The 21,645-nt window shown below is 48.8% G+C and overlaps 2 protein-coding genes across 6 annotated transcripts in view; one reads left to right on the top strand and one right to left on the bottom strand.

The window, feature by feature from the left end:
• Positions 1-2,566: 2,566 nt before the first annotated feature.
• The window catches only part of ZXDC (ZXD family zinc finger C), a 97,095-nt gene continuing 78,016 nt past the window's right edge, over positions 2,567-21,645 (bottom strand). The window contains exon 9 of the mRNA XM_032341431.1: positions 2,567-2,976. Within this exon, the coding sequence (XP_032197322.1) occupies positions 2,891-2,976 (86 nt within the window). The 3' untranslated portion in view covers positions 2,567-2,890. The remainder of the gene's footprint in view (positions 2,977-21,645) is intronic.
• The window catches only part of CFAP100 (cilia and flagella associated protein 100), a 50,040-nt gene continuing 39,190 nt past the window's right edge, over positions 10,796-21,645 (top strand). For 2 of the 5 annotated variants that reach the window (XM_032341711.1, XM_032341619.1), the window contains exons 1-3: positions 10,797-11,009; positions 12,035-12,130; positions 14,309-14,428. In XM_032341711.1, the coding sequence (XP_032197602.1) occupies positions 12,082-12,130; positions 14,309-14,428 (169 nt within the window). In that variant the 5' untranslated portion in view covers positions 10,797-11,009; positions 12,035-12,081. Of the gene's footprint in view, positions 11,010-12,034; positions 12,131-14,308; positions 14,429-21,645 lie in introns of all 5 variants that reach the window. The other 3 variants (XM_032341664.1, XM_032341786.1, XM_032341738.1) reach the window with 3 other exon arrangements.

Here is a 21,645-nt window from a genome sequence, read left to right as displayed (position 1 = left end):
CCTGGGAGCAGGCTCGGAGTCATCTGAGCAGGGAACTCTGGGGTCCAGTTCCTGATAGGTCAAAGGTCAGCCCTCTTCCTGGGCCCATGGCTGACCATCACTTAGTCCTGTAGATTTTCTTTCTGCCTCTCTCTCACCAGTCCCTGGGTCTTTGTCTGCACCGCCTCCCTGTCATCCAGAAGGCAGAGCAACAGTTCTTCCCGCATCTCCGCTTGTCTGCTCCAATCCATTCCCAGCTGTTCCTGAGAGTAAGACCCTAGCTAAGCGGTTTCTGCTTGCCCAACACAGACTCTGCCCCTTGCAGCCGCACCACACCTCTCCTCGCAGTGGTTTTAAGCACTACATTTTAGGGTGGTTTATTACAGAGCAAAAGCTGACTGACACTTCAGGGTAGTTCCTGGAGCTCCCCCCGCCCCCGGGCCTTCCTGACCTCTGGTCTCTCACAGGGGCCACTGCCCCTCTGGGTCCTGCTTCACCCTGACCTGCCGGCTGAGCTCTGTCTCAGCCTTTCAACTTGGTCTTAAACAATTGCTCTGTAAGAAGGCTGCTCTCACCGTCCTGTCCTCCGTGTAAGCTCCTGGTTGTCCCTGTGCCCACTTCCTCTGATCCTCCTAGTCTGTCATCCCTGTTGTGTCTCTGCCCCTCCTCCTCCGCGCCTCGCTCTCTTCAGCTGGGACTGGCCTGCCTCACTGTAAACCGAGGGGTCTCCCTCTGGTGCTCCTCCTGTCCACAAAGCCCTTCGCTCACTCCCTGTGCCCGTTCACCCGATCCACGTCTCTCTACTCCGAGGGGCTCTGAGCTCCATGGGGACAGAGACCACCACAGACCTCCAGCTCCTACCACGTGTCCGGCACAGAGCAGGAGCTCAATAAATGTTTGCTGAGTGAATAAATGGCTGAACAAATGATTTCCATCTGAGTCAACTTTCACTCCAGCACTGCAGACGGCTGTAAACATGAGCTGTTATGTTGAAAATAAATAAAAATAATTAATTAATTAATTAAAAAATAAAATAGTAAAAAACAAACAAACAAACAAACAAAAAAAACATGAGCTCAGGGTGGGAATGCAGGGGCGAGCTGCATCCGGCTGAGTGCCCGGCAAGGCCAGGTGGGGAGCAAGAACTCCTCCATCGCCCAGAGGTCACTCAAGCTAAAATCATCTCTGCAGTCCTCCCTGGCTCCTCTGTCTCATGACCAGCACCCAGCAACATGCTCACGATACATCCAGGACCCTACCCCTTGGTCTTTTCCCAATGCAGCTGCCACAAGGATCCTCCAAAAGCATGAGGCCACATCTTCCTCTGTTCGGAACACACCAACAGCTTCCCACTTCACCCACGGAGTTGAAAGCCCAGGCAATGAGCCGGAAAGCCCTGCCACCGTCCTCCCCCTCTCTTGCTCTGCACCCTGAGCCCTCCCCATCCTCCCTCCCCTCCTCCATCCCATTCCCCCTCCAGTGGTTCACCCACACTGGCCCTCTCCTGGACTCAGGTCTCCCAGGAAGAGGTTAACTCGTGCCATCACCATCTTCAGGTCATTGTGCCAAAGTTCCCTTTCCCGGAAGGTCCCCTCTGACCACACTGTACAAAGTAACAAACTCTCCACCCCCACCAGATCCTCCCCAGTCCCCTCACCAGGCTTTTTTTCCTCGCCATTGCATCTTCTGTATCAGGCCTGCTGCCTGTTGGGCCGTTTATGCATTGTCTCTCATGCTCCATGAAGAAGTTAGTTCTTTGACAGGAGGGATTTTTGCTTCTATTGTCCTTTGCTGCATTCCCATCATGCCTGGCTGGTGATGAATGCTCAATAAGTTTTTCTTGAATGATTGAAGGAATAATGTCACACTGCTCAGGCTGTCCTCCCCTCACCCAGGGGTCATTCCAAGGCCTCATCTCAAACCTCAGCCCAAGCACCAGCCCCTGTCTGGCTCCAACCCACCACCTACAACCAGGGCAGAAAAGGACCCGGCTGTCAGCAGCTCATGCTTTGCATGCTCCTGGATGGGTCTTTCCTGTGCCCTTCTGCCTCACCAGGGCTCCCTTCACAGCAGCCACACTCTTCCCTAAGGTGACCTCCTCCTTCTGCTTCATCTGGGTCAGGAGTGACTGCGGGGCAATGACTGCCTTTCTGGCTGTCATTAAGCTGCACTGTGTTCCAGAGCCCAGCCACCTAGGTTGGAACCTAACCTGGTTCAATAGACCTTTCCTAAATTCCAGCTCCAGCCCACACTTAAGAGGGATTAGCTGTGTTTGCTCATGGTCCCCTATGGATGCCAGACTTGGAGTGGGCAGGGCTGAGGTGCCTACCGGGGACCACTACACTGCAAAGGGGACCAGCACAGGAAAGACTGTTGCCACTCATCACTCTCCAACTTCTTGTCACCTCTTTGTCACCAGAAAAATCTGGTCAAACTTTCTCAGAGAAGCAGACCTACAACTGTTCCTTCCACTCTTCAGTAGGGCAATGCGCTGCAGAGTCTGGGTACATTGACGTAAAAAGGAACAAATGTCAAGGCACTGGGGGATATGTGGGTTACTCACATTTTTCAAATTGAATTGAATTGAATATATTATGATCTCCTTAGGTGCAAGGAATAGCCTACTCACCTTTCACATCCTCAAGGCCTGCTTAGCTAGGAGCTGGCATACAGAAAGAAATTCTGTTGCATTGGCTATGTAACAAATACCCCAAAATTTAGTGGCTTAAAACAATGACTACACTTATTTGTAAATCTTCAATTTGAATAGGCCTTGGTGGGGATAGTATACTTCTGCTCCACTTGGCAGCAGCTGGAGTGATTCAAAGCCTGAGAGCTGAAATGATCCGAAAGACTGCTCATAGTATTGCTGGGAGTGGAAGCAAATTCTTGGCTGAAGTCTTAGCTGGGGTTACCAGCCAGGACACACACACATGGCCTCTTCATGTGGCTGGGACTTCCTCAGCACACGGACACTGGTTTCCAGGGCTGAGTGTCCTGAAAGACAGCCAGGAATAAACCGTATCACCTTGTATGATGGAACCTGGAAAACCATACAAGCTCACTCCTGCCACATTTGTCAAGGCAGCTGCTCAGTCCCCCAGGTTCGGGGGTAAGAAATGGTGTCTATATCCTGATAGACAGTCGCCAGTTTCTAAAAATGCACGTGGGACTAGACATATTGTTCTGGCTCTTTTGGGGAAATACTATCTGTTGCAAGGGGCTACAAAATGCCTTCAGCATCCCAGCAGAAAAAAAAAAATCATTCCCACCTAAACTTCTGTACCCAGCAAAACTATCAATCAGGTGAATGTCTGGAAATTCTCAAAAGTTTACATCCTGTGGCTTTCTCTCAGAGAGTGTTTGGGCACTAGAAAGTGATCTTTAGGGTGGTTGCAAGGGTTTGTGATCATGACATATAGATGGGAACAGATGACAGAAAGATCAGTTGAATAAAATAGAACCTGGACACAGGTCTATGTGTAAACAAACAGATACTATCTGGCCATGGTAACAGTGCAGATTAGACTGGCAAAATTTAAAAGCCTGATAGTACAGAGTGTTGGCAAGGAAACAGATCAAAGGCAATTTAAATTCCCTGTCCACAGGGTGTAAATTGGTACAACCACTTTGGAAAACAATTTGGTATTATCCAGAAAAACGGAACAAATGCATATCTTCTAACCCAGCAATTCCACTCCCCAGTGTCCACCCAAGAAAAACTCTCATACCTGTGCATCAGGAAACATAGACAAAATTTGTTTAGAACCATTGTTTGCAAAAGAAAGAAACTGGACACAGCACAATGTTCCACAACAGTAAAATAGATCAACTGCCTTATATTCTTACACTGAAATGTTACCAGGTACCTATGAAAATGAATGGGCCACATGCACGTGAGCCAAGGTGGATGGCTCTCCCGACGCTGAGCAAAAAAGCAAGTCCTCAAAGAAGAAGGGCAAATGCTCCCTTTTCTATGTACACCACCAGATGAGACGAAACAAACTGCTAAGGCCACACACATGGGTGAAAAAACTAAATGAACCAGGCAAAGCACATCACGGAAATCAGGGTAAGGACCCTAGGGATTTCTAAGAAAAGTTACAGTTCATAGTCTGCATATTTGTTGTTCTTCTTTTTTTTTTTTTTTTAAATAAAATTATTCTTGGGGTGCTTGGTGGCTCAGTCATTTGGACATCAGATTCTCAGGTTCATCTCAGATCAAGATCTTAGGGTCCTGGGGTCAACCCACATCTGGCTCCAAGCTCAGCAGAGAGTCTTCTTAAGATTCTCTCCCTCTCCCTCTGCCCTTTCCCCGACTCTCCCTCAAAACATACAAATCTTTAAAAAATAAACAAATGAAACAGAATGATACATTCTTCCATATGATTTCTATATTTCATAATTTTAAAAATGGATAAAACTAAGAAGGTAGAAAACAAAGTATTTAATTTCAGGGAGAATTGCAAACATTGGGGAACTGTCAGAAGGGAGCAACACTAATGTAGTCCTAATAGGACAAAGAAACCTGGGTACTCAAACCCTGAGTCAGCCACACTGGGTAGCTGATGAACAGAACCCAGAGTTGCATGAGATGTTCGATCTTCACCTCCCATGACAAGAAGTCAACTGATATTTACTTACAATTCAATCAAGAGATTGAAATTTAAACCTAATATTAAAAAAATGAAGACATGTATCAGAAGAAATAGCCAGAAGAGTTGAGAAGAGGGGAGGGGTGTTAGAGTGTCAGGGGCCAAGGAAGTGCTGGTTTTTATCACATGGCTTCAATAAACCTTGTTTAATATTTAATATTTAATAAATAGTTGCTGGGGGAAGTTGCCTTTAAGTCCTTCAGAAATGCAAATTAAAGTGTTACTTGGGATTTTTCTCCCCATCAAGTTGGCAGAGAAGAGAAAGGGTGATAATACTCAGCATTGATAAATGTTGAGGTAGCCAGCACTTTCCTACACTCCCACATGGGTGGATGTGAATTGGCACCCACAACATATTGTGCATTTGTCTATTTTTTCAGTGTTTTGAAGCATTTATGAATCCATGGTTGGTTTTGGAGGTGGTTCCCATTAAGTTATATTACTGTTGGTTTAAGGGGTGCTCTGATTAGGCCTAGCAAAGTTGGGGTAAAGTCTCCTTGGGTTAGTGCCTGGGGAGGATCAGTATCAAAATGTGAGCCTGAATCAGGGTCTGGAATAAATTAAGATTCTGATGGAGCCTGGGATGAATGGTCTTGGGTTGGAGTTTGCCAGGATGTAGATTTCCCATTAGGGTTGAAGTCAGGCAGCTTAGGATAATGTGTGTTCCCACGTGGGCAAAAGGAACTGCGCAGGTTTTGAGATATCCCGCCTGCCCTCAATACCTCCCTGGGACTTTCTGCAGCAATTCAAGGCAGGCGTCTTCAGGGTCCCCAACCGGGATGCTGTGTCCGAGGAAGGGGTGGCTGCGTTCACATCAGCGAGCAGGACTCCTGTCCCCAAGCTCAGCTCATACTTGTGCTAGGAGCAGCCGGACACTGGCCTCTGGGCGAGGGAGCCAAGGTCGAGGTGGCACTGTTTGCGCGGTCCCGCTTGACGTGAGCCAGCAGGGCAGCGTCTTTTCAACTTGTTTACAAACCTGCGTCACCAGGGAACCTTTCACCGCTGCCTAGGACAAAAGGTTCCTCTTTTGTAAGTACCCTTTGGACAGAAAGGGCATTCGCACGGGCCTAGGGCTCAAACTGGTGCAGGGCGCCACCCCGTGGTAGATTCGGGCAGCGCGCCCACACCCATCAGCTTGTTCCTCCTTTTGCCTATCTATACCCACTCTACAATCTACCCACCATACCTGCATCATCTATCCATACCACCCATCCACCACCCATTCATCCACCTCTCTACCCTGCCACCCAGCCAATTCACGTCCACCCATCAACACACCAGCCACCCATCCGCCTACATAAGTATAGCTCAGCTATACATAAATTCTCTCTCCATCCATCCAGCCACCCATCCACTTACTCATCTCCAAGAATTTTCATTCTTTCAGGTAAATATTTATCTTTCCATTCATATCTACTCACCATCCACTATCCATTGACATTTGACAAAATATTTATGGAACACCTTCTGTGTTCCATAGGTACTGTGCAAAACATTAGGGTCAAGGGGTCAGAGGGCATAGTTCTTATCCTCATGGGACCTACACAACAGCAGAAAAGACACACTCATAGAGCCCCTTGTGAAATAGCCATTGCTTTGAAGGGATTACAGGGCACTGAAAGAATGTATCAGCTCAGACTTGGGGACTAGGGATGGCTGGGCTGACAAATGACTTCTAGGATGAGGTGTAAAGAATAGCCAGGGATAAGCCAAGCAAAGAGGAGTAGGAGGACAGCAGCTAGTGGTCTGGCACAGGATGCCACAGAAGCAAAGGCCTGGAATCCAAGTGGGCTCTGAACAGAGGGGGTGGAAGATATTTTGACATATGTGCATCCATGGGAGAGCCTGCACTGGGCTCCTCAGTGTGAGATGGTTGGGGGTGAACACATTGTCCATTCAACTTCTGCTCCCTCTTCCACTCTTCCCCAGGGCCATATGCGCTGATGCTGAGATCCCCACAGAGTCCCATTTTCCTTGCTAGCACTGGTTGAGGCATGTGTGGAAAAATTGTTTTGCTAAGGAGATATGACAAGTGTTCTGAGGGGTTTCTCATTGTGTGAGATGATACTGCCTTCTTATTTAAGTCATTTTCTCATGGAGCTTTCTGTTTCTTGAAACCAAATGCAACCTAAATGATGTCAGGAACTATTATTGAGAATCTCCTTATCCTGGGCTCCTGAAGCTCAATGACACACTCTTGTGGGGAAGGGTCCAGGAAGTGACAGCCTACTGTCTCAAATCTCCTGGTCCAAAAGCAATAATGTCCTACCCCACCTTAGCTGCAACCACCCCCACCAGTTCAGCACCATGGTTCCTCCATGTTGTCCTCTTTCTCCTCCCCTCTCTCTCTCTCAATCTTGCTTCCTTCACACCTTCAAGCCTGGTCTAGTCTTAGCCCCTCTTCCTGGATGACCACAATCCTCACGACCACTTGGGACCTTCACCCCACCCCACCTACCCCCAAAAAGCCTAGGAAGACCAGGCACTGGAGCACCATCTTTGATCCAGAACAATGCTGTTGCAACTTTACCAGCCAGCACACAGAATCTCCCAAGCCTTAGCCATCTGGCTTCTCAGCTGTGGCACTGGGTCTGCCTCTGATGACCAAGGCTCCAGCAGAACTGCAGGGGAAGAGCTTGGTCAGATCTCCCAGTCCCACTATGGGTCAGAGCCAGCCTGCCCTCAAAAAGCAAGATAGGGCCTCAGCCAAGGCCCTTGTGTCTCCTCCTTCCTCACCCATCAGATCACCCCCAGAATTTCCTGAAACTACTCTCACCCAGGCCACTGACAGTCTCCTATTTAACAAACTCAATGAACACTTTTCAATCTGTTAGTCACTCAAGAGCATTTCTTCTTCTTTTTAACGTGTTTCTCGAGATATTATGTACCAAATAATCACCCATTAAAAATGCATTTAGTTGGGCGCCTGGGTGGCTCAGTGGGTTAAGCCGCTGCCTTCGGCTCAGGTCATGATCTCAGAGTCCTGGGATCGAGTCCCGCATCGGGCTCTCTGCTTGGCAGGGAGCCTGCTTCCCTCTCTCTCTCTCTCTCTGCCTGCCTCTCCATCTACTTGTGATTTCTCTCTGTCAAATAAATAAATAAAGTCTTTAAAAAAAAAATTTTAAAAAAATGCATTTAGTATATTCACAGAGTTGTGCAGTCACCACCATAATCTACTGTAGACATTTTCATCTTCCATAAGAAAAAACCTACATCTCCATTTAGTGGTCCCTGCCAGTTTCCCCCAACACCATCCCTCCCTGAGCACCTGGCAACAACTCACAGACTTTCTGTCTCTGTGGATTTGCCTGTTCGTGGCAAACAGAATCAAACAATACATGGTCTTTTGGGACTGTCTCTTAGTACTTAGTGTAATATTTTTAAGGTTCATCTATGTTATGGTATTTATCTGTACTGCATCTCTTTTTATTGCTAATTAATATTCCATGTGTGAGAGTACTATATTTTGTTGATCCATTCATCAGTTAATGAAAATCCAGGTTGTTTCTTAGCCATCATGAAGAATGCTGCTATGAATATTCACATACAAGTTTTTGTGTGGACATGTTTTCATTTTGCTTGGGTCAGTATCTAGGAGTGGAATTGCTGGGTCATGTGATAACTCTGGTGTAATTCTTTGAGGAGCTGCCAGACTGTGTTCCAAAGCAGCTGCACCATTTTGCATTCCCACCAGCAATGTAGGAGAGCTCCAATTTCTCCACAATCTCACCAGCACTTGTTATTAACTATCTTTTTGAGTAGAGCTATCCCAGTGAGTGTGAAATCATATCTCATTGTGGTTTTGATCTGCATTTCCCTGACTAGGTGTGCTGAGCTTCTTTTCATGTGCTTGTTGGCCATCTGTACAACTTCTTTAGAGAACTATCTACTGAGATCCTTTGCTCATTTTTAAATGGGATTATTTGCATTTTTCTTAATGAGTTGTAGGATGTCATTATATATTTGAGATACAAGTCCTTTATCAGATATATGCTTTGCAAATATTTTCTCCCATTTCCTTTTTCTTTTTTTTTTAAGATTTTATTTACTTATTTGACAGACAGAGATCACAAGTAGGCAGAGAAGCAGACAGTGAACGGGGAGAAGCAGGCTCCCCGCTGAGCAGAGAGCCCAATGTGGGACTTGATCCCAGGACCCTGGGATCATGACCTGAGCTGAAGGCAGCAGCTTAACACACTGAGCCACCCAGGTGCCCCTCTTTCCATTTTCTTGATGGTATCTTTTACAACACAAAAGTTTTAACTTGGATGAAGTCCAGTCTATCTCTTTTTGTCTTTTGTCATTTGTGCTTTTGGTGTCAGAGCCAAGGAATAGCTGCCTAAGTCAAGGTCACAAAGATTTACTCCTGTGGTTGTTTTTTTGTTGTTGTTGTTTGTTTGTTTGTTTGTTTGTTTGTTTCTGAGAGCTTTAGTACTTACATTTAGGTCTCTGGTTCTATTTGAGTTAATTTTGGTATGGGATGAGGTGGAGCCCAGCTTCATTCTTCTGCATGTGGAAATCCAATTGTTCTAGCACCACTTGTTGAAAAGCCATTTTTCCCCTCATTGGATTTTCCTGGCACCCACTCTTTAAGCTCTCTGTTCTGTGGACTTTCTGAAAAACACACTTATTTGCCGGCTCTGAGGGCAGGTTTCTTAACCTCACAGTGGTGCAATCTCCCCCTTGGCAGCAGGGTAATAAGAGGGGCCGACTTCACAGGCAGGCTGCATTAAATGGGCACAGAGAACAGTGTCAGGCACCCAGAAAGACTCTGAAGGTTCACAGATAATTTACAATCGTTCATAAATGTACCTGCTAATAGCAATGAATTGATAGTATGCTCAGTAGCTTTTCCTTCTTTGGGTCACCTATTTTCGAGAGTCCTAAAAGTCTCATTAGAATTCCAATTATTTGTGATAAACTATTTTGAAACTCTTTGCTTTCCTCCCTCAGCCACCAATTAATAAAGTGCCTCTGGCCCTTGCTGATAGCTGACTCCACTATCCAGCTCCTTGTTTTGCTGTGGCAGAGACCAGAGACAAGCAGAGGCTGAAGTGTTTAGGACTCTAAATGACAGCAGAAGGACCCTCTGCACTGGGGCTACATGGAAACCACTTGTTTGTTCAGGGGGTTGTTCAAGGGGTCTGTTCAAGCTAGCTGCTGTAACAAATAGTCCTCTCCTCTCCACATACATGTGGGCACCCCCACACACTCATGCACAAATCATGTATATGGCTTGACATAAAAATTTCCTTCCTCCCTTGCACAAAGCCTCCTGTAGATAATGCCAGTAGAATGCTGTCCTCCAGTGGTGATTCAGGGATCCCCGCTTCTTCCAATCCAAGGAGCCCCTCCACATTGCCTGGCACTGGTCTTCCTAACCACTACACCTGCCTTGAGCAGAGCTGAGAGCTGCTGGGATTCTCACTGACACCCTCCTGGTTTGCACACTGTTCCAGAGCACAGAGTACAGCTAGAAAGACAGAGCCCAGACTGTGCCCCAGCTCCAAGCAGACTTTGTCAATCTGCAAATTCCCTAGATGCGTGGGACAATGTGGTGACCATGGTGAGAACTGTGGGAGGGGGTCTCCTGTTTCTGAGGAACCAGGGACCTGAGCTGGGGAAGCAGAGGGCACACTTCAGCCCATGACCACATCAGCTGATGAATCTGGGCTATCTAAACTGGATCCCTGCTCTTTATCACCCTGTCGCTGCCCTGTCTACTAATAGCCCTTGCCATGCTGTGTCTTTATTGTAAAAAGTCTCATTCACCCTCTGGAATAGGGTGAATTCAAGCCTTAGCCCGCATCGTATTCACGGGGAGGCCTGGTTACAGTCCAGATTGCACGGCTGCGCCCCCCCGACTTTCTGCCGCCCGGGAGGGTACAACTTTTGCTCTTCTAACGAGTTCCAGGAATAATATGCTGCTGCGGCTGGCCCAGGAACCACACTTTTAAGAAACGACCCTCTAGAAAGTGAGATCCACCCTGCAGAAAGGACAGGTCTGTGTTTGCACCACATGCATCCCGAAGCGCACACTGAATAAATGAATCGGGGAACAAAAGGCAAAGAGCGGGAGGAGTGCGGAATAAGGAATGATGGAGGAAGGAACCGCCTGTGCCCCAGGCCCAATCCCAGACACTGCGCAGGAGGCGCCCGGAGCTCGGGCGGCGGGACTCCGGCCTCTCCTCTACTGCTGGACCGAGACGCCCGCAGGCCCCACCCCCACGTAGCCAGAGCGCCTCGGCTTTGTGACGTCACCGTCCCAGCGGGCGGGGAGAATGGTTGCCTTGGCGACGTAAACCGAACTCCCTGAGCTGGAAGCGGGGAACTGCGGTGTGGAGGCTTCCGGGCTAGCCCGGGCGCGCTGGGCCGGTGGGTGCGCGCGGCGTCGGGTCAGGGGTGCGCGGGGCTTGGGGCGGGCTCCTCGGGCGCCCGTTGCAAGGTTTCTTTACAAGTTTGCTCGCCCTTCCTTATTTATTACTGGATTTGCTTTATCACATACCTAGCTACCTAGCCATCCCTCTATCCTTCCTTGACTTGTGCACCCCTGCTGTATGACCCACGCATCCCCACCAAGCTGGGGTGCTAGGAGACGGGGCACTGCTAACTAGTGCCTCTCCAGGACCAGGATTTCTTTCCACCTGGATTGTAGCAGAATGTTGCTGGAAGGGCGCAGGCTTTGGAGTCAAGGAATCTTGGGGTGGAATCCCAGCTAAGGTCCTTCCTTACTGTGTGACTTTGGACACCTAGCTGAATCTCTCCTTTACTCCTCCTCTGTAAAATGAAAAATTCATCCAATGAATAGTTAGGAAGACCCAAGGCTATGCCAGGCGCTTTGATGAGCGCGTTGGCTCCAAATGAGAAAATACCCCTGTTCTCTTGGACCTTCCGTTCAAGGGGAAATAGGCAATGCATTGATGTTTGTGTGTGTGTGTGTGTGTGTGTGTGTGTGTGCGCGCGCACGCGACAAATCAGATAGTAGTAATTGCAGAGGAGAAAGTAAAGTGAGGTGTTACGGAGATGGGAAGAAAGAAACTGTTTTGAATGGAGTGGTGAGAGTAGTGTCTCTGAAGTGGGTGACATGAGCTCAGAGCTGAAGGGAGAGTCCCATTCTCCGCAGCTGGTTGTCCATGAACATTTTTTGGCCAAGGAAGTGGTATAGGCAAAGGCCCTGAGGCAGACCAAGGTTGGCATGTTCTAGACACAGAAAGATTAGGCCGGGCAGCTAGAACTAAGTCAAGGAGGGGAGAGAGGATGAAGGAGCGGGGAGGCAGGGAACTATAGGTGTTGGTCACATGGTAGGCCCTCAGGAAATGCCAAGTTTTCTCAGCCACCCCGGGGCAAGGGGAGCTGAGGGCCTGGGGATCACCTGGCTCAAGTACTGTATCACTCCTCAGGTTGGAATCGCCTTTAGCCAAAATCAAGCTTTGCAACATCTGCCCAGATGTCCAAGATCATGTCTGCTGTGGTCTCCAAGGGTATGACTCACAACGGTAAATATGGGGCTGGCATGGGCTCAGAGTTGAAGACCGCCTCGGGAGCCTGGGACAGTGACATCCAGACTTAACTGAGGGTTAAGGGGATTCCAAATCAGACCCTGAGGCAGAAACATAGGTGTGCCAGATTCTGGGGAAACTTCACATTTTATTTCCTCGGGCCGCTATAGCAAAGTGCCACCACCCAGTGGTGGCTTTAACACCAGAGATTTATTGTCTCATGGTTCTGGAGGCTAAAGTCCAAGATGCAGGTGTCACTGACAGGGCTGGTTCCTTCTGAGGGGTCAGAGGAAGCACCTGTTCCAGGCTCTCTCCTAGGAAACTTCTGGTGGTTTTCTGGCAATCTTCGGTGTTCCCAGGACTGGGAACGTGTCATCGCTATGTCTGCCTTCATCATCACGTGGCGTTCTGCCTGTGTGCATGCCTGTTGCAAATTTCCCCTTTTTTATTAAGGTCAGGAATCATATAGGATCAGGTGCCCACACTACTCCAGCATGACATCATCTAAGTTAGGGCTGCATGACCCAGAGTCACCTTGTGAGGTGCTGGAAGGTAGGATTTCAAGTCTTCAAAACCATTACTTTTGCGGGCGGGGGCACAGTTCACCACATAACAGGCTTTGTGGAAGGTACCAGAATGGAAGTGGGTCTCTCTCAGCCTCAGCTAAGGTCACTAGGCTGAGCCCAGAGGAAGCATCAGCCTCAGGCCCTTGTGGGAGATGTCCTGGCTCCACTGAAGTCCCAGGTCTGCTGCCAAGTGCTCCCGCCAAGTGCTGCCGGCGCACCTCTGGGGGCGGTGGGCACTGAGGTGGGCAGAATGGTCGATGCTGCCTGCTGTCAACTTTGTGCTTTAAATTTAATTTGGTTTTGAATAGGTAAAAGATTCCCATGGTTCAAAATTCAAAAGTGTTCAAAGCGCCCTCTCGTGAAAGCCCCTCCCCCTCCTGTTCCCAGATACCCAGTCTCCCCTCCTCAGAGGGGAGTGGCACGAGCCTCTCCTCTCCTGCTCCCCGTGCTCCACACACATGCTCTGTGCACACAGGCAAATACATACAGACATAGTTTATACCATTTGTCTTTTTCTCACACAAACAACCACACAAGAAACAGGCTTCCTGTGCCTTGCTTTTTCCATTAACCCCAACACAGTGAAAAGACTTCCTTGTCAATATTATTATCGGGAGTTCTCTTCAACTTCCCGTGTTGTGAGCAGAAGACCGATCACATAGAGTGAATGTATCATAATTTACTGAACCAACCCATGTGAATGGGCACTTAGCTTGTCTCAAACGTGTGCTGCTCTCTACATGAGTCCCCACCGCTGCCACTGTGCACTCACTCAATCTGCTCCAAGGAAAATTGAAAAATGAAGGAAGTCTGAGAGTTACCAAAAAAAAGATAGCTTTGAAATGTTTGCAGATAACAACAAATTAACTTTAGACACACACACAAAATAATGCAACTGGCACAAGACAGTTGAAGGCTTTATGAACAAGACTGATTCATCCTATGGTACCAAGAGAGTAGTTACATGGCGGGGGAGGTGGGGGGAGTACCCTGTGACTCTCGAGATTGGGTTTATCACTTCCCTTGGCAGTGACATGCAAATAGGAGGTCCCCTTCCCCCAAGCTGATCTCCATGGTCTGGGTTGAGGATCTGTGCATTTGGGAGGAAACCAGGCCAGGCAGGCAAGTGGACAGACCGATGGCATTTGCAGGCCAGGCCAGGCAGGGGCACCTAACCAGGTAGGCAAGTGAAGGCAGCCTGGATGGGAGCACATCAGCCAGGGGCTCAGGCCAGGATGACAGTTGACCCTGACATCCTGGGTTCATCTGTAGGAGCTGGGGACGAATGTAAGAGCTAGAAAGACCCTGGGGAAGAGGGGCCTCCTGGGGGAGAACAGCCCAGGGACACTGAGCTCTGAGCCTGAGCCAGGTACAGGTGGCGTTTCTGGAGCCCAGCCTCGGGGGAGAACACACATGGTGTCAGACACACATGGCGGAGTACAACACCTCTGTGAGCCTCAGCTGCCTCATCGGTGCAATGGGATCAATCCCAATTCCCTGAGGCTGCTGTGAGCTCGAAGAGGGGGTACGTGTCAAGGACTCAGCTCCTTGACACTACTGTTATTAGGGTCTCTACTCACTATTATGATACCCAACACCCCACCTCTAGGGCCTTGGCTTGTCTCCCACTGTGTGAAGTCTGAGTCAGAAGATAATGCTTGGGGAGTGCTGGTGGAGGGGCCGTTAAGGGGTCTGAGCAAAGACTCGGCTGGAATTGGACATCAGAGAAGTAAGCTCTGGATTTGGTCTTCATTCTCAAATATTTAGTAAGTGCCTGCTGGATGAGGGCTTGTGTTCTAAGCACTGGGGATTCAGGGGTGAATAATACCCTCCCCAACCTGGGACTTTCATTTTAAGGAAGGCAGACATTGCAAAGCAAACAGCCAGTAGAAAGGAAACCTACAGGAAGTTTTGGGCAGGGGGCAAGGCATAACTTAACTGGGAGAGGTAGTCAAGGAAGGCCTCTCAGGGGAGGTGACATTTGATGCCTATCCATAACAATCCTGAAGGATGAGAGAGGGAGAAGCGCATTCTAGGCAGCATTCCCCTTCTAGGGGAAGGGCCAGCAAAGGCTGAGGCTCCTATGAGCTCAGTGTTGGAGAGACAGAAGGCCAGTCTGGAACTACTTGGGTAGGGCCCATGGACCATGGGGAGGACTATTCGGTTCTGTAAAGATGCTGAGAGGGGTTGAAGCAGGGAGATTGCAATTTCTGGGATTAATGACTTTTATATAGGGATGCCAATGTCTGTGACATAGACAGAGGGTCTGATTCACCACAGCCTCCCTGGAGACCCCAGGCAAGGCCTCACCCCTGGTGCAGAGAGTGGAGGACACTTAATAGAGACCTTGGCCAGGCAAAGGAGTCAGTGAAAGCCCATACTAGACCTAAGACTTCCCAGCCAGGGCTTGTGGGGTGGGGTGTGCTGGAACAGAATGTGCAGTTGGAGAGAAAAGCCACAAAAAGCTCCCCTCTTGGGGCTGCCCCAGTCCTGCCACTCAGCTGCCCATGCTCCTTGGGCTGGGGACACTCGCCTCAGTGTCTTAGCACTGCTGTCTCCCTCCCCAGAATGCTCTCCCCCTAGATCACCCTGTGGCTCCCTCCTCCACCTCCTTGAAACTTTTATTCAAATGTCACCCTCTGCTTTACTTTTCTTGATACCACTTTCTGCCTCCCACCTTCACCACTGTTCCTTACTTGTTTCTCCTTCCCCAGTAGAACATAAGCTCCACCTGGGCAGGAGTGTTCGTCTGTCTTGCATGTTGCTGTCTCCCCAGAGCCTGGCACATAACAGGTCCTCAATAAAATTCTGTTAGCCTGAAATCTTTCCCCTGAAGTTCAGGAATAAGGCCAGGATGTCTGTTTTCACTGCTATTCAACACTGTGTGCTGGCAGTTCTAGCCGGAGCATTTATTTATTTATTTGTTTGTTAAAGATTTTAAGTAATCTCTCTATCCAATGTGGGGCTCAAACTTACAATTCCAAGATCAAGAGTCACACTACTTACTGAGCCAGCCAGGTGCCCCTAGTCAGAGCATTTAGACAAGGAAAAGAATGAAAAGATATACAAATTGGAGAGGAAGAAGTGAAACTATCTTATTCCCAGATGACATAATCCTATATAGAAATAATCCCTAGGAACCCACAAGAAAGCTACTAGCGCTAATAAATGAATTAAGCCAGGTTGCAGGGTACAAAATCCAAACATCGATGTTAGCTGTGTGCCTCCACACCAGCACCAAGCAATCCAACGTGGAAATGAAGAAAGCAGCTCCATTTACAATGGCATCTAAAAGAAGAAAATATCCACGTATGAGGTGACACCTGGGAGATATTAGAGCAGAAAGCTCCCAGGAATCAGTCTTTCCACCCAAACAACCACTGAGCTGGTCACAACGCTCAGAATCCGAAATCGGAACTCTGGAGCCTGGATGAACACATGCGGGTTCCAGGACAGAACTGGAGGGGGAGGCTGGGAAATTTTGGTGAATGGTGACATTCTGTGGAGCAGCCTCTAGCCCAGCAACAATGGGGAGGGCAGCACACGTTTTTGGCGTGGCTGGCTGGTGCCCTGGTGGGCCATAAGGACCTTTTCTTCCCCAAGCCCAGCTGTGTGTTTGGTTCCTGAGAAGCCAGTACTGAGGCTGGCCATTCTTTCAGCGCTGGGAGCTGGAGTGACCTCCCTGCCAGTTCTGTCAATAGTGATTTAAAGACACCAGACCACCCTCTCAGCCCTTCCAGACCCAGACCCTGAAGGAAATCTTTGACAAAAGATTAATATCCAGAATGCATAGAGAATTCCTAAAACGCAACATGAACAACCCACTAAAAAGGGGGCAAAGGAGTTGACAGACATTTCGCCAAAGAAGATCTTCTGAAGAGCCAATAAGTACATGACATGATGTGCTCACATTAGCATCAGTCATTAGGAAAGTGAGACATCACATCGCATGAGTACAATAGCTATTAAAAAAAAAAACAATGTAACAAGTGTCGGCAAGGATGTAGAGAAACTGGGACCCGTGGGCACTGCTGGTGAGGAGGTATACAGCTGTGGAACATGGGAGGGTGGTCCCTCAGAAAGGAATGCATAAAATTATATGACCCGGCAATTCCATTTCTGGGTACATTCACAAAATTATTGGAAGCCCAACACACTCTGATTTGTGTTTGTCACCTGTCTAAAATATAGGCTCTGAGGAGGTTTGCCAGCGTCTGCTGCAGGACCTCACACTTAGAATGCCAGTAAACATCGGCCAGCAGACAGTGAATGACCATCTCACCCTGTCCTCCCCACACCGCCCCCCACGGCCCCACTCCTGCCAGCTCTCAGAGCCCACCAGTGAGTCCTCAGTACCGCCCAGACACTGCTGTAAAGCTCGCCCTCAGAGACTCAGCTGTCTTCTCGATATCATCATGGATCCCGTGCTGGGAGCGGGGGATGGACAAGCATGGTTCCTGTTGTTTTAAAATGTAGATTTCACTTGTAAAACTTAACACCCCAAAACCAAATAATCCAATTTAAAAATGGACAGAAGACATGAAAAGACGTTTCTCCAAAAAAGATGTACAAATGGCCAACAGACACAGGAAAAGATGTTCATCATCACTCCTCATCAGGAAAATGCAAATCAAAACTACAGTAGATATCACTTCACACGTGTCAGAATGGCTAAAATCAGCAACACAAGAAACAACCGGTGCTGGTGAAGATGTCGAGAAAAAGATACACTCGTGCTCTGTGGGTAGAAATGCAAATTGGGGCAGCCAATGTAGAAAACAGTGTGGAGGTTCCTCAGAAAGTTTACAGTAGAACTACCCTATGAACGAGCCATTGCACTACTAGGTATTTATCCAAAGAAAACAAAAGTACTAATTCAAATGGATACATGCACCCTGAAGTTTATAGCAGCTTTATCTACAATAGCCAAGATAAGGAAGCAGCCCATGTGTCCATTGGCTATGAATGGATAAAGTAGATGTGGTGTGTATACAATGGAATATTACTCAGCCATCAGAAATAATGAAATCTTGCCATTTGCAACAACATGGATGGAGCTAAAATGCAGTATGCGAAGCAAAATGTGTCAAAGAAAGACCATACAATTTCATTCATATGTGGAATTTAAGAAACAAATGAGAAAAGGGGAAAAAAAGACAAAGCAAGAAATGGACTCTTAATTATAGAGAACACCCTGATGGTTACCAGACTGGGGGGTGGGGGTGGGGGGGATGGGTGAAATAGGTGATGGGAATTAAGGAGGGCACTTGTCATCATTAGCATGGGGTGAGGTGTGGAAGTGTTGAGTCGCTATATTGCTCACCTAAAATTAATATAACACTGTATGTTAACTAAAAAAAGAAAAGGAAAAAAGCAATCAGGAATACACCCCATAGATAGATCAAGGTAATAAGAATGATTAAAATGTAAAGGCATAATATAGATATTAAAATTGACAAACAAATAAAAGATAAGTAAACTGTCGGTCTCACTACTGCTCAGGTGTAGTAAGATCAGCAGACAAGGGGATGGCTGCCATTGGAAAGATAGTATGTGATCTTCTTAGATCCCTAGAAATAGGCGGCAGGGCCACACTGGAAAGGACCGGGCTGGGTCAGAGGCAGAGAGAGCGGGGCACTGTGGGAAGGAGCCTTTGTCGTGATTTCCTTAGGAAGGAACAGGGGATGTAGGGTGTGTAGGCTTAGGGTTCACTGGTTTGAGTAATGTCAGGACTCTGTGGCACAGGGCTGTCTGGGACCTGGCCCTGGGCAACTAGAGCAGGGTCCAGGGGCCCTGGGTGTGAGAGGCTGACAGTGGAGGTGGGAGGTGGGCACGTGGGCTCTGGAGTAGTTGGTCTACATTTGTAAATCACCCTCTTGGACACCTCCTTCACTCTTGCCAGGGGTTGACCAACCCCAGGGTAGAGAGATGAGGACAGTCCCTGTGGGGTCCATAAGACTCACATGCTAGAGCATCAGGTGCAGAAAGTAAAAGACATCCTTAATGCACCTGGAGCAGTTGCCCATCTTGGGAAAGAAGGTGACCCTACATAATACCAGATGTGACACATGCAAGAGAGGGGAGTGTCATCTCTGGGAGGGGCAGGCAGTAAGCCCCTCTGTCCTGGATGTGAGGGGAGGTCATGGGGCCAACAACAGACGAGGGAGATGTTGACTGACGGGGCTTGGACTCCCGTGCAGTGAAAAAAGCAAAGGGTGGTTCTGCCTGTGGGATGGTCCGTGAAGAGTCTTCAGGTGGCCAGAGGGTAGCAGGGAGGGGCGAGGCTAGGAGCGAGATGAGAAGCTGCAGAGGTCGCTGCGTGAGATCACGTAGGGTCTCCCAAACCCTGTGGATTGCGGTCCTGGACCTCCCAAGCCTGGGATGCCCCTGAAGAGTGGGCTGTGTAACAAATTACCTCAAAACTGAGTGGCTTGAAACAACAGTAAACATGAGTTAGCTCAGTTTCTTTGGGTCAGGAGCTCATGAGGGGCTTGGCTTGGGGATTTGGGCCCAAGAGGTCTCCTCCGTGGTCACAGGAAGGCAGACCAGGGCTGGAGAATCAGTTCTGGGCAGGCTTAGTCATGTGGCCATTGGCTGGGGCTGACCCCCTTCAGAATAGGTGATCCCAGAGAGGCAAAGCAGGGCCCAAATGTCCTCTCTGGCCTTGCTTCTGAAGCCCCACGCTGTCACTTCCGCAGCTGACCACACAAACCAACCATGATCTCTTGCTGGAGGGACACTGAAGGCTGTGAGTGCCTGGAGCCCGGGGACACTGGGGGCTGTTTCAGGTGCCAGCCACCGAGAAGGAGGTAAACACACCAGTGGTTTTATGACTTGTGTTTTAAAGTGGTCTGCCCTGGGGCACCTGGGTGGCTCTGTTGGTTATGTGTCCAACTCTTAATTTTGGCTCAGGTCCTGATCTCAGGGGGGTGAGATGGAGCCCCGCCTCAGCTCCGTGCTAGGCATGGAGTCTGCTTGGGAGTCTCTCTCCCTCTGCTCCTCCCCTCTATTTTTCTCTCTGCACCCCACCTCAAAAAAAAAAAAAAAAAAAAAAAGGGTCTGCCAGTCTGCTCAGCGTGGTCAAGTCTCTTCATACAGCTTCGCCTTTGGGTTTTGGTCTGTGTCTCTCTTTTGCCCTCTCATACCCAGGGATGGGCAAGGCTGCTACGGAATTGCTCCTCTTTGTTTCTTGGACCCCTCAATCACTCCACTTGCGTCACACTTCTGTCTCTTGCTGGGATTACAGGAGTGGCCGTTCCCCAGCTGCATGGTCCCTTTCTAACTGTGCACCTCCCCTCCATTCCCAGCCATCCCTTGAGAGCTGGCCAGACCTACCATGCCCACTTGCCTCCCCTTCCTAACCCTGTGGGATCTTGGCTTCTGCCCCCTCAGTCTGCACTACCAATCTCACTCTGGGGGCTAAGACCTCTCCAAAGGCACCTCCCCTCAGACCCTGGCTCCTCCTTCCACCCTCCCCCCAGGGCGCTGGTCTTCTCCCGCCTGTCACTCTGCTCCGCAAGCCGCCTTGCCAAGCTCCTGGACCATCGGGGCTCCTTGGGCTGTCCCCGCCATCCTCTGTCTCGACCACAAGCACAGCCTCAGTTTCCATCTATTCGCCAGTGACACATTTTCATTCTCTATTGTCCTAGTCCCCAGACCTCCATTAGGAGTGGCCTCTTCAGAGTCCCTGTTTGGCTGCTCCCACGGGCACCTGAACCCAGCACTTCCGCCTGAGCTCCAGGCCTCTTGCCGCCCCCACCCCACCCCTTCCTCCCTTCTCTGCCACCTCAGCAAACAGCACCTGAAGCACAGGAGTTTATACCCAACGGATAGAGTTTCCCCAGTGCTCCCTTCTCTCCCTTGCCCACATCCTGTCTGGCACCAAGCCCCCCGGCTCTCCTGAAAAGCCCTGCATCCACCCCTCCCTCCCACCCTCATTGAAGCCACCAGCCCTCTTCTGTGGGGGAGCAGAGGGGACTTGCAGTGGAGAGGACAGGCTTGCCAGTGTGCAGGGGAGGTGCTGAGTGAGTCCCAGGGTGAAGGAGGGAGATGGCCCGGAACTGAGGCCCATGATGGTGACCCAGCCCTCTTGTAACTGGAATGCAGAGAAGGTGGCTCAGGGGAGTAGAGGGGGAGAGACCCCTGGCTGCTAGAGAGGAGCAGGTCAGCCGATGGCTTCCCTGGGGAGCTGTCATTTCCCACCGCCCCCATGCCCCCTGCACTCTAGTACTGCAGAAGGCAGATGGGGTACTAAAATTTTATCACTACTTATGAGGACATTTTGTACCCGGTTCACCTCCCCTGTCTTTCTTGGAGAATTTTTCTAAAAGAAGGCTCACATTTTAAAACTTCTTAATTTGGGGCGCCTCGGTAGCTCAGTCGGTTGAGCATCTGCCTTCGGCTCAGGTCATGATCCCAGGGTTCTGGGATCGAGCCCCCGTGGTTGGGCTCTTTGGGGAGCCTACTCAGTGGGGAGCCTGCTTCTCCCTCTGCTTCTCCCCCCCTCCCCGGGCTTGTTCTCTCTGTCTGTCAAATAAATAATAAAATCTATAAAATTTTTAATTTAAAAATTCAATTCTGTTAAAGTACTAGAAGAAAACAGGAGTTTTTGAAATGTATTTAATCTTCAGATGCAGAATTCCTTTCTAAACAAAACACAGAACGCCAAAGCATTTCACTAAGCAAACATAAAAATGTCCTGTAAGGAAAACACATGAGAGACAATCCAAAGGAAATTATCATATCAGCTGGAGCAAAAATATTTTTAGCAGCTCTGACAAACAAATGTTAGCTAGAGTTCTCTAATAGATAACAGTTCTCAAGATCATTTAAAAACTATAACATCCCAGTAGTAAAATAGGCAAAGGATACTAACAGAGAGGCAAGCAGATAATTAACATCTGAAAAGACACACAATAGCTTCCATAATTGAGAAGTGCAAATTAA

This window comes from Mustela erminea, chromosome 1, assembly GCF_009829155.1.
Source record: "Mustela erminea isolate mMusErm1 chromosome 1, mMusErm1.Pri, whole genome shotgun sequence".
In the NCBI taxonomy this organism is placed as follows: domain Eukaryota; kingdom Metazoa; phylum Chordata; class Mammalia; order Carnivora; family Mustelidae; genus Mustela; species Mustela erminea.
Note: the sequence above shows the minus strand (reverse complement) of the source record. Positions and strands in the feature narration are given on the sequence as shown.